This window comes from Moschus berezovskii, chromosome 12 (genome assembly GCF_049115385.1).
Source record: "Moschus berezovskii isolate FMDL1 chromosome 12, NW_MosBer_1.0, whole genome shotgun sequence".
Classification (NCBI taxonomy): Eukaryota; Metazoa; Chordata; class Mammalia; order Artiodactyla; family Moschidae; genus Moschus; species Moschus berezovskii.
In genome coordinates this window covers 68,150,232-68,162,793 of record NC_142471.1, presented here as the reverse complement: position 1 = coordinate 68,162,793, position 12,562 = coordinate 68,150,232, and the positions used below count along the sequence as shown (strand labels likewise).

General features: G+C 49.1%; 2 protein-coding genes across 2 annotated transcripts in view; one reads left to right on the top strand and one right to left on the bottom strand.

Annotated features, from left to right (window-relative positions):
• The window catches only part of FBXW4 (F-box and WD repeat domain containing 4), a 108,916-nt gene that overhangs the window by 86,136 nt on the left and 10,218 nt on the right, over nt 1-12,562 (top strand). The window lies entirely within an intron of this gene.
• Nucleotides 50-12,562, bottom strand: part of DPCD (deleted in primary ciliary dyskinesia homolog (mouse)) — a 22,762-nt gene continuing 10,249 nt past the window's right edge. Inside the window, exons 3-6 of the mRNA XM_055424822.2 lie at nt 8,910-9,034; nt 8,438-8,571; nt 981-1,083; nt 50-361 (exon numbers count right to left, since the gene is read on the bottom strand). Of these exons, the coding sequence (XP_055280797.1) occupies nt 257-361; nt 981-1,083; nt 8,438-8,571; nt 8,910-9,034 (467 nt within the window). The 3' untranslated portion in view covers nt 50-256. The remainder of the gene's footprint in view (nt 362-980; nt 1,084-8,437; nt 8,572-8,909; nt 9,035-12,562) is intronic.

Sequence of the window (12,562 nt, the reverse complement as noted above, 5' to 3'; positions counted from 1 at the left end):
CCCTGGGGGCAGAAGCACCAGAGGAGGACAAGGGGGTAGGACACACACAGTGACTCAGAATTACTTTACTCAGGAAGGAAGACCATGACCTGGGTGGGGGCTAGGAATGCCCCAGGCCCAGTGCTTACAAAGCCTAGACAGCTCCTGGGAGGACAGAGGCTGCCCCTGCATCAGAAAGGCCCAAGCCCGAAGTCTCACAGGCCTACAAGAAAAGCCTCACCCACCCTAAGTGTCAGAAGTCAGGCTCAGGTGTCAGCTACTGAGTCTTGCAGTCCCCGTCACTGCTGTGGGCTGTCTTTACCTTCTTCAGCTCCTTCTGCAGCTCTGACTCAGCTACCAGGACCTCCTTTGGCTTCTGGTACTGAGGATGGAGCAAGGAGAAGACATGAATCAATCATATCAGCCCTTTCAACACATAGCCTCTACCCAACCTCCCACCAACCCATAGCCTCCTGGGAAACACAACTGGATCAGGCAAGCCCTACCTCCTCAGCACCCCAAGAAAACAGACTCAGCGCCACCTGCCCCCTTTCAGGCCAAACCACAAGGCATGTGGGATCTTAGTTTCCCAAACAGGGATTGAATCCATGCCTCCTGCATTGGAAGGCAAAGTCCTAACCACTGGCCCACCAGGGAAGTCCTCCTTCTGCTCCCCCTTATTCGAAGACGAGGAAATTGAGGCCTACAAGGTTGAATGATTTGCTTAAGGTCACGTGGGGGTAGAGGTAGGCTTTTGAACCTTCTAAAGCCCCAGTTCTGTGGATCTCACCCCTCCCCATCGCCTTCTACCCAGTTCCAGCTGTGATTTTAAAATCAGTCTCCTGAGCCTTTGCGTGCTCATCCCATTCTGTTGTAGAGGCCTGTTCCCTAGCAAGCATACCCTAGGAGTTGTTGGGGCTGAAACTGAGTCAAGACGGGAAGTAGACAAAAGAAGGAGCCTTTCCCTGACACAGTGGCCAAGAAGTCTGAACAAATCTTACAGAGATAAGGAGAGTGGAGTTGGCGTGAGCAAAGCTCAGTGAGGATTCATCCAGAGGTAGCTGGTATCTTTCTAGGTCAGGAATGGAGAACTTCTTGTAGTACCTGTGGGGACACCAAGAGGCCATGAGAACACCCAACATGGGGACACCCACAGATGGGCATCAGGCCCTTTAATGCCAGGCTTCTATACAGTCCCCCCGACCCCCTAGCCAAAGAGGAAGAAGGGAAGCCAGTTAGAAGGCTAGTATTTTAAAGCTTAGTGACCCTGGAAAGAAGAGAATGAAAGGCCTTCTGGCCAGCCATAATTCCTTGATTAGACCAGGGTTAGAGTGACTCATATTTCAACAATCCCAGAGACATGTGGAAGAAGCCTTCCGGGAAACACAACTGGATCAGGCAAGCCCTACCTCCTTAGCACCCCAAGAAAACAGCGTATGTCTGCAAACAAGGAACAGAATAAGGACATCTAATGCTGTCCTCCAGAGCTAGGGACTGACAGTTGGCACTTACATGGCACTTTACCGAGGCCCTCTGCTACCTCTCCCTCTTTTTGGGTTAGCCTGACTCCACTTACAGGCCAGAGAGGGAAGTTAATCCACAAGGAGAAATCTCCCTAAGAGAACAAGCCGTGTGACTCATCACAGAAGCCAGATCTCTGGGGCTCTGGCCTACTTTGCTGACCGTAAGACCCACTCCATTTTCACATATCACACTTGGTCCCCCTTATTTGCAGGTGCCAGTCCAGAGATTAATGATCCCTTTCAGTTCAGTTCAGTCGCTCAGTCGTGTCCAACTCTTTGCGACCCCATGAACCACAGCACGCCAGGCCTCCCTGTCTATCACCAACTCCAAGAGTTCACCCAAACTCATGTCTATTGAGTTGGTGATACCATCCAACCATCTCATCCTCTGTCGTCCCCTTCTCCTCCTGCCCTCAATCTTTCCCAGCATCAGGGTCTTTTCTAATGAGTTGGCTCTTCGCATCAGGTGGCCAAAGTACTGGGGTTTCAGCTTCAACATCAGTCCTTCCAATGAACACCCAGGACTGATTTCCTTTAGGATGGACTGGTTGGATCTCCTTGCAGTCCAGGGGACTCTGAAGAGTCTTCTCCAACACCACAGTTCAAAAGCATCAATTCTTCTGTGCTCAGCTTTCTTCACAGTCCAACTCTCACATCCATACATGACCACAGGAAAAACCATAGCCTTGACTAGATGGACCTTTTTTGACAAAGTAATGTCTCTGCTTTTTAATATGCTGTCTAGGTTGGTCATAACTTTCCTTCCAAGAAGTAAGCATCTTTTAATTTCATGGCTGCAATCACCATCTGCAGTGATTGTGTAGCCCAAAAACATAAAGTCAACCACTGTTTCCCCATCTATTTGCCATGAATGATCCCTTTAGTTGGGGGTGGGGGGGAAACCCTGGGACTTACCTGGCAGTTTAGTGCTTAAGACTTCGCGCCTCCAATACAGGGGGTGCAGGTTTGATCCCTGGTCAGGAAACTAAGATCCCACACGTGGAGCAGTGCACCCAAAATTAAACAAAAACCACCACCCAGATAGCAAGATCTGGCCCATAATGTGTGTAACTGGACTTTGCAGAAAATTTGACCTCCTTTACCAAAGAGGAAACTCGGCCTCAGAGAGGTGAACTATCTTGCCTGGTTTCACATCCAGTTAGTAGGGTCAGATTAAAGTTCCCCAATCCTGGTCTGGAGCTTATTACATTGGAGCACAATAATGGCCTCCTCTCTCTAGCAACAGGCCCGTCTGGCATTTTCCTTGGTGGAAGTGTGACCTAGGCTCTGGCTGGTGGCTGCCAGACCTGTCACCCAGGCATGGCATCAGTGCTGCCACGAGGCTATGGCCTGGGCAGAGAACACAGAAGACAGGTACAAACACACACAAGTGAGGGCCTGGAGAGGGCTGGGTTTTTAATACTTCAGAGGGGCCTGGTCCTTATGGCAGCTCTCCCCAGTCCACTTCAAAAGCCCTGATGCCCTGGGGATTCAGAGTTGACATCAAGGCAGCATTTCTGCCCTGTTCTCCCTGCTGAAATCCCTTGTTCACTGAAGACTCTCAGGGCCCCCTCTCCTCCCAGGCTCCTCACTCCCCACCAAGGTGCTGGGACCCATGGGAGGAAAAGAATGTTTACTTAAAGGCTGACAGTTCAAAAGGAGTGGGGGTTGGGGGATCCTAATGGCACCACAAGTTTGCTTTATTTTCCAAAGCTCTGCCCCAGGGAAAGGCGATCCATCTGCCTACAGACCGGGGTGGAATGTCGGCCTCATCCTCCTCCTAGCCAGCCCAGGCTGAGGGCTCTTCCTGGGGCCCTTGGTCTGGCCAGCAAAGGTGGCAGACACTGATAATAGGGAGGGAGTCAAAGGTTAAACAGCGGAGATTAGATGAACACAAAGGCTTGTTAGGAAGTGTTAACATCTTCCCTGCAAATATACACAAGCAGCAGAAGTGGGAGAGAAGCAGCCTGGCATACACGGCTCAGCTGAACCCAGTGGGCCTGTGTAAGGCCTCGCTGTGCAGAATGTGGTATGTCCTTAATGCCTACCTAGCTGTGTACTGGGGAGGGGGGACAGGGACACACCTGTGTCCCACGCTGTCAAGGCACATGCCCCAGGCAGGGGAGGTAGAGTCCAGGGCTTGGCCTCAACAGCAATGACAAGATCAAAGGGAACTTGAGCTGCAAGACTTGCCTCAGCGTCCCTGTTGTACTCCCATCACCTCTCACATGGTAGGAAGGTGGTGGCAGAGTAGGTCTGGGGGCTCAACTCTGTTTTGAGTCTATTCTAATGGATTTAGTTTGTTGGTTGAGGTTAAACCATTTTTTAGGGGCTTCTGATGGGCAGCCTTCAAGGGAGCATAAGGCATCTGCTTTCTCTCCTCAAGAAACAGCTCATACCCCCTTATCTCCATCCCTGCCTTTGGATTTGCCCTGAGAATACTATAGTTCACCTTCTCACCAGCGCCTGGACTAGAGAGGGACCCACTGTGCTTCCAGGAAAGTCCAAACGCCCAGCCTCTGGCAGTCCTAGACAGGCAGCAAACATTTCTTAGACATCAACTGTGTCCCAGAGCTGTGAACTGGGGCTTTAAGGATGAAGAAGAAACAAGGCCATATCACTGCCTGAAATCTTGTGTTTCTGCTGAAAGCTAAGCCTTTATAGTGGGGTAGTCCCTGGGCTTTTAGCTAATGTGCAACAACCCCCATTCTCACCTGCCTTCACTATCCTTGGTCTCAGCCACACAGTGAGAGGTGACATTTATGAATTCTAAATCTGTGCCAGGCAATGTTCAACACACTGACTCCTCAAAACAACGCTCTCAGGTTGGCTGCTTCTGTCATCCTCTTTTATGGAAGAGGAGACTGAGGCACAGGCAAGCTGGGCATCTTGTCCACATCATAAAACTGGTAAAGGAGATGCCCTTGTTACAGTGATAACCCCTCCATCTCCTGATTCCTCATCGCTCTCCATTCTCACCTCAAAGGATCAGACCATCTAGGTTCCCAGGATGGGGCAGAGATGAAGAGGTGGTCTCCCCAGGATTCAGCCACCATGCAGGTATCCTGAGCACTCCCTCTAACACGGAGTGGCCTTCCTTTCTGAATGTAAAAGTGTGCAAAGATGTATGTGGAAGCAAGGGCTCTCAGGAGGACCCCTGGCCCCACCCTGTGACTCTGGGCAGGCAACTTCTGGGCCTGTTTCTGCCTCAGGATTCCTTTCCCAAATAAAATAGCTGCCCCAGATGAACTTTTAAGTCACTGGGAACAGGACAGGCTAAGCTGGTCTCTCTCTCCAGCCTGCACAAAAAGACAGCAACTTCACTGTTTCAGAGATGACCTGCTGCACTGAATTACGCTCCTTCTCTGCTGTCTTCCCTTCCCCATTCCCAGTCCTTTCCCAACCTGTTCTCCCTTCCAGTGAACTGAGAAAGGGCACAAGAGGCCAGGCCTAGAGAGAGAGAGGCTCTGAAGGAAGCTGAAAGTAGAAGCAGGACGGCTGTGGAGTCACATGGGCTGGGCCCCACATACCTCCCGTGGGTGCTCTGCACACCTGCACACAGCCTCGGCCAGAGTGGTCGAGGGAAGCCTGTAGTCAGTCTGTCCCTTAGAGGATCAGTAGGCACATCTTCCCTTCTTGCTTAAACATCAACACTGTGGACAAACTGGCCACCTCAGGCTGTCATGCACATTCATATATTTAAGGCTCTCAGAAGTCCTACCAAAGAGAAACCCGTTTAATTCCGTTTCCTGACCTTATTTGACCACAGAATCCTTTTTTCTAGAGATGCCTATTAACATTCCCACAGAATTAGTATTACCGATGTCAAATCAGTCAAACTCTCTTCAGGCTCCAATTTCCAAAGAAATTGGAATTGGCCTCCAATTTCCTCAGGCCGGCCACAGGGCTGAGTACAATATACAATTTTCTAATTCCCCAAACCATCTATGATGTATACATGAGTATTCTCCTGTGATGGATGAGGAAACCTTGCCCAAAATGCTATGATTAATATGTGGCAGAGGCCAGATTCAAGCTGACATCCTCCTACTCCACGCCTAGCTCATTCCACTTACAGCTGCCAGCTTCTAAGGCTGAGGCTCAGAACCTTCTCTCTGCACAAGCATTCTTACTGGGAACAGATGATGCCACAATCAGATCCTAGAAAAGCACTGTCTTCCTTCCCTGGTTCATCTCTTGCTATTATCTGAGGCCGAGGACATAATTCACTGGAATCAATTCCATCAAGAAAAGTGGCAAACCCAGCTTTTCAGGGACTCTGGCTTTTATTGATAACCATATTCCAGAATATTAGAATCAGGGCAGACATGGAATCTTCAGGTGAAGGACATCAAATCAGAAAAGCCACAGTGTGGTGGAAACTGCAGAGGCCTGGGCATTAAAACCATCACTATCCTCTCCAGTAAGTCAAGTGCATCATGTTGACTTTATAGATACTCTTACGGAATCGTTCATATATAGCACAAGAATAAAAATAAATACCCTGTCCACCACTGGATGGTGTGATGATCAGAAAATAGATTTTTACAGTATCTTGAAAAAGTTAAACTCTACTCAAAGGAATAGCCACTGAGTTGTGTATATTTAGACGAAGTAAAGGTACAGGACATGTTACTACCCCAAGTAGAAAATGAACGTGCCACTAGGCTCAGGAGGAGCCGGTTGAGGGCTTAGCAGCCTCCCCTGCCTTCCTCCCAGCAGAGGGTCCCGAGGCTGTGCTGCGCCAGGCCGGGCCGCACTGACCCTGAGATATCAGTGCAGGCCCTGAAGTGAGCACTCACATACTTCTCTCCCCTCTGTGGGAATCCAATCCTGGTCCTGCTCCCTTTGGAGGCACTACTCCCATCACACCTTGCCTCACCGGGCAGTTCAGCAACATCTCCCCTTGCCTGGGGTGCTGGAGTGGAGCTCCTGGCCAACAGTGCCACCTATGGTTGGATATGCGCAGGAGATGGGACCCAGAGGACCAGCTTGCAGATGAATTTTCTGGTGAGCTAGCTAGCATCTCTTCTCTCGCTCCTTGGTAATCACATTTTTGCTTGATATCTGTATTCGACAGTGACCTCTGGGGGACAAAAGGGAGGCAGCAGCCAGCTCCACAAACTGCTGGGCTGCAGATTCAAGTGCTATCAGAAGCACTTTTGTTCCTAGTTTGGACCCAGGGCCTCTGACGCCAGGGAATGCTTGCTGAAGCATGGAGTTTGTTTTCCTAAAGGCAATTTCTCTGTTGTCTAAAATTGCTAAATTCTACTTTAGGCACTGACTCCTGTTAATGATGAGAACAATAACGGGAATAAACTGCCTTTTATCTGAGGGCTATAAAGTGCTTTACAAACGCAAACCCTTATTATTATGACTTTATATTTATAGACAAGGCTCACTTTAGGGGCTGCTGGCTGCATGTACAGCAATAATCCTGAAATTAATTCATTCATCTCCACCCCTTCCCCACCCCTTAACCCTGCCAAAGTGATAGGGTGTGGGGGTCAGAGAAGAGGGTAGAACCCAGGGTTGCCCTAGGGGAGCCTGGGAGCCACACTGCTTCCCTGTGGCATCATGGACCTGAGAGATGGGAGGGGAGGCTGGAACCACACCGCCTGAGAAGATGGACAAATACTGGCTCCTCCTTACTCCAGGTAAACTGGAGGGGCATCTCTGGCCTAAGCTGAGCACCCCATGAGACATGCTGGGTAGCTTCACAGTCTGTAGACTAGGAACTCATAAAACCTCCCATCTCAATGCCCTAAATCTATTTCATGGGAATTGGTCCTACACTGCAGTCCCTCTGACTCAGTTCATAACCAAGTCATTACAGGGCTCTTCTCTTCTGTGGTCAGTCAGAGCTCCAGAAACCCAAACGAGATCAGTGCATTTCCAAGATAATCAGCCCAGAAGCAGTCCCGCCAGGATCAGCTCTCCACCTCGGTCACCTTCTGTCCCCTCAACCCCAAAGTTTGCCTGCCCCTAGCAGACCATGAGAAGAGGAGGAAAAGGGAGTGAGCACCCTTTTTGAAACATCATGCAAGAGACTTCCAGGAAGCCAAAGCACCCACCCCCTGTCCCTCTAGGGACAACCCCCCTAGGGAGGTTGGATCAAGTTTGCTGCTCCCAGACCAGTACTTTTAACCTCTTTAACTGCCACCCCAGACAGGTGTGCCTTCCAGGCTCTGGCTCCCTGCCAGCTCCAAGCTCATCGTGGACTGGAGCCAGCCAGAGGTCAAGGCATAGTAACCTTACAGCAGAACCACCTAAGATCACAAGTCAGTAGCTGGGTGATTTCCTCATCCCCTCATTCATCCAACAGATGTTTACTGAGCTCCAGCATATGCCAAGTACTGGACCAGACACTCATTGTTCGAATTTCCCTGCCCTGATGGAGCTGATTACAATGTTCAAGCTGGTTCTGATTACAGTATTCAAGGGCTGAAGAAAGAAAGCCCTTCAGCTTTTAGTACCTACTCTGCTGCTGCTGCTGCTGCTAAGTCACTTCAGTCGTGTCCGACTCTGTGTGACCCCATAGACGGAAGCCCACCAGGCTCCCCCGTCCCTGGGATTCTCCAGGCAAGAACACTGGAGTGGGTTGCCATTTCCTTCTCCAATGTGTGAAAGTGGAAAGTGAAAAGTGAAAGTGAAGTCGCTCAGCCGTGTCCAACCCTGAGCGACCCCACGGACTGCAGCCCACCAGGCTCCTCCATCCATGGGATTCTCCAGGCAATAGTACTGGAGTGGCTTGCCATTGCCTTCTCCGAGTACCTACTCTAGGGCTGTAGTAAAGCCCTTCTGCCTCTCTCAGAGCTGGAAGAGGAGGCTGCTCTACCCTCTGGGGTGGGGAACTGTCTGAGTCCTAACCCTAGGAAAACCCCACACCCACCTTGCTCATACACAGGTAGGCAGGTGCCTACCACGCCACTTACTTTTTGTTGGTTGTTGTGACGACAACACAGCGCTCCTTCTGGTCCACACAGACGTTGTAAACGTCCTTAGGGTATGGGAGGTTTCGAATTCGCCACTGGAAACTCATCTTGGTGTCTTTGCGCACAAATATGGGCTGCAGAAGGCAAATCCAATTCAAGGACTATTCCTGGAGAGGGGTAGGAAAGGATGGCTCCCCTCCACAAAGCTCTACCCGGGGACACAATGGGAGACCCTCAGCTCTCCTCTGATGCTTCCACTGCTGTGGCCTACGAAGCCTGGAGCCCCTGCTCTGGGATGACTAAGCCAGAACCCTTTGGGTATCCATTCAAGGGAACTGTGTCTAGCCACTGTGTCCTGAGTGTCCAGAGCACTGTGTCCAGGCGGGCATACTGGAGAAGACATGGTGGCTGCCCTTGAGGGCTAGCAGCCCACTCCCCCAGCCTCCCCAAGACACCTGACAGATAGACATACATTGGCATTGCTTTCCGTGATGAGTTCAGGCCCCAGGCTCCCTGCTCCTGGGAGTGCTGGCTCTCCCACCTCAATCTGCCACTGGCCCAAGGCTCCCAGGGCACTCTTCACACGCCACTTCCTCACTGAGGAGAGAAGGAAGCAGTGGGATTAGGGAAGGAAAAGTGTTCTGTTCTCTTCTGCTGAATCATTGACATCACTTTAGGTACAGGAACAGGATAAAAGTGGGAGTAACGGGCCTTCACATTAACTTTATCCGTCTGAGCAGGGACCTCACAACCCCTGAAATCTCAGGAGAGCATTTAAATAACAATTTGTAAAGCACAGATCAGGGTGCCCAGACAAAATTAAAACAAAGCTATGAAAGGCGCCAGGTGGAGTTCAGAAAAACCCAGGTATGAATTCAAGCACAGGGATGATATGAAGGTTAGGAAAAGGGTGGCTACTAGTAACAGGGAAAATATGGATCCCAAGAAGCCTGAGTTGATGTGCATTCTTCCTTCTAAAAATAGGCAAAGGAAGAATGATTTAAGAGTGTGAAAGATGATAAGCAGATTTGTCTCATGACTCAGTCCAAAGTGAGCAGGTTACTCATTTCAGGTGGGCCTGGCTTAAAATAACAGCCCCGCAGTTGTATTTATAGGAAATTTTAGGCACACACCACATTTTAAATGTATTATTTATAAAAGATCTAACATAAATTTCTTGTAGAGTGGAATCATCCTTTTATAATGAAAATAATCATTTCTATTTTACAGTCCAGATGTTTGCATAAGAATTTTTTTTTCCAGTAAGGCCCACACTTTTATGGAAATTTTAGGTGAAAAGTCTACTGCAGTAGACACTGAGCCCCACTGGGATGCTCAGGGACCCCACTCAGCCCTGTCACAGCTGACTGCTGTCAGCACACCCGTGGCCACAAGGGGCTTTCCCAAGCGCAACCGCTCGGCTCCTTCCCTCCCTGAGGCAATGGGGGTCTTCCAGGTGGCGGCTCGGGCACTGCTCCAGGCCAGCAGCCTTCCTGGAGCTGCCGTGAGGAGCTAAACAACTCAGAAAGCACCCAGTGTCCTGTGGCGGTTGCTCCTTTTCTGGGCTGGAGGGTGAGTGCGATTCTCAGGATGGGTTTCTTCTGAGTAGCTGTGCCAAACCCCAAACACCCTCCCCTGCTCTAAGTAAGGGACACAAGCTGAACACAAAAGTATGCTGTAAAATGAGGATTTCCCCTTGAATATGTGCTTTTATAAGGTCTGTTGCATTCTGCAGTGTGATTTTATTACGTCACAGGGCCAGAAACTCTCCCTAGAAACACATTTCCAAGTTTATAATGAAAATTAATAAGGAAGAGTAAAACTTGGAAATATGCTTTATAGGCAACTTTTTTTTTTCTCACAAATACTTCTATCTTCAGTGAATGGACTGTGACCAGATGTACATCCAAATCTATTCACGTAATACCTTGCTTAACTAGGAAGCCAATCTTCTGGGTTGCAGCCTTTACAATTACAAATTCAGAAATGATAAACGCCTCTAAGCTGCGACTTACTGTGACAGACCCATGTATCTCACTCTATACTGTAGAAAAGATCACTCCTAGATTCTTACTCGGGCATGTGTAAAATGCTATGTGTAGAATAAGGCAGGAAATTAATTTTTTCTCAGGCATACTGACAACAGCATGATGGGATAGCTCACACTGAGAGCAGAGTCAGAACTAAAAAGCATGTGGAACCATTTGGTGTGAGGGCAAACAAGCATCCTTAGACCCTGATGGGATCATGATGCAAGAACAGCAGAGCTTAAAGGTGGAGGTTCTTTTAGAAAGCGTCTAGTCCAATGCTTGTATCTTTCAAATGAAAAATAACATTCTTCCCTGCCTGCTTTCCTACAACCCCTGCTACTACTCTCCAGGGAAGAGTATAAAGAATTACCAAGGCTCAGAAAGAGACACTCACTTGCAAAATCCACAGGTAAAATTCAGGTCTCCTAACTCCAAGACCGGGCTTCCCTGGTGGCTCAGAGGTTAAAGCGTCTGCCTCCAATGCGGGAGACCCGGGTTCGATCCCTGGGTCGGGAAGATCCCCTGGAGAAGGAAATGGTAACCCACTCCAGTATTCTTGCCTGGAAAATCCCATGGACGGAGAAGCCTGGTAGGCTACAGTCCACGGGGTCGCACAGCGTCGGACACGACTGAGCGACGGAACGGAACAGAACGAACGGGACTCCAAGACCAGCATGTGAATCGTCAGTAAAAGGCTAACTTGTATTCTATAAACATTTAACTGCGCTCTGCTAAGCCTCTTCAGTCGTGGCCAACTCTTCCTGACCCTATAGCCCGCCAGGCTCCTCTATCCATGGGGATTCTACAGGCAAGAACACTGCAGTGGGTAGCAATGCCCTCCTCAAAAATATTCAATAGCATATACGATATTTTTAAAGTTTTTTTTTTAAAGCTCTATTTCTTTTAAAAATTTTAGCATTTAAAGGAAAAGCTTCAATTATTTGAAAATTTAATTTCTGAAAAACACTTAATTATTTGAGGCTGGACAAGTGAGGTGTCTGGTGATCACGGGCCTTGTTAAATCATGTGTCCTGAAGCACAGTGCCAGTGTGGCCAGGAAAGGCAATTCTGATCTACTCTTTTATCTATGGAATAATTGGGTTTGGAACAGAAACGTTCCCCAAAAGGACCCTAAGGATATGGAAAGTTAGCTACTGGTTTCCTTACTGCTGGCCTTAAAAGCCACTTGGGTCACAGAAACTTGGACCCTTGGCTGTTTCACCATTTTTAACACCTTGGGGTTAAATTCTTTGTTAGAATATGAAGGTCTCTGTACTCATTCCCGTGTGAGATAAGATCCAATAAATGATTTTTGGTGAAGTCCTTATTTCTCCCATGGGTGTGGGCATGGATGCACACATGCAAATACACGCTTCGTCTTGTCTGTCTTGTCCTGTCTTTGTTCCTGAACTCAAGGACAGCTCCTGCGGCAACAGAAGACTGTTTCCACCTGCTGTCACTCTGATTTGATTATATGTTAAACCCAAACTGGTATGTGCAAGGCAGCTCCCTGGGACGCTGTCATACCTTCCTGGCTGAGCCAGGGCTAGTCCTTGGAAAGGAGACTTTCAATGACCCTGTAAAGGGTCTGATGGGGAATATATGAAGGAGGCAGTGCCTGGGGCCTTTTTCCTAAGTCAGCAGGAAGCAAGCTGATGTCCCTGACTGCTGAAAGGAGGCCCCATCTTTCAGGTGGGCTGGAGAGTAGAGGTCCTAAAGGCCTTCTTCCCCAGAGCTCCCAGCCCTGGCCCACTTCCAATGTGGATAATTACATTCCCCTTTCCTAAATACTCCCTGCAGCTTAAACTGGATGCAGGATTCTTCTTTTCTGCCCTAAAACACTGCAACATTGCTATGTGGCTATTAAACAGCTGCCACGTCCCATCCCTAAGGAGGCTGAAGGGAATCGAGTGGGTCATTTATAAAGCCGGTGAAGTGCTTGGGGATGAAAGTGCTCAATATCCTCCAAATGCAGCCTGGGGTGGTTAGGCTGGCGGTCAAATACCACAGCAGATTAAGCCGGTAATCCGAATGTAATCGCTGGGGGATGGCCTGCCCTTCAGCCTCGGCCCCCCTGGACATGCTGTGTTCTTCT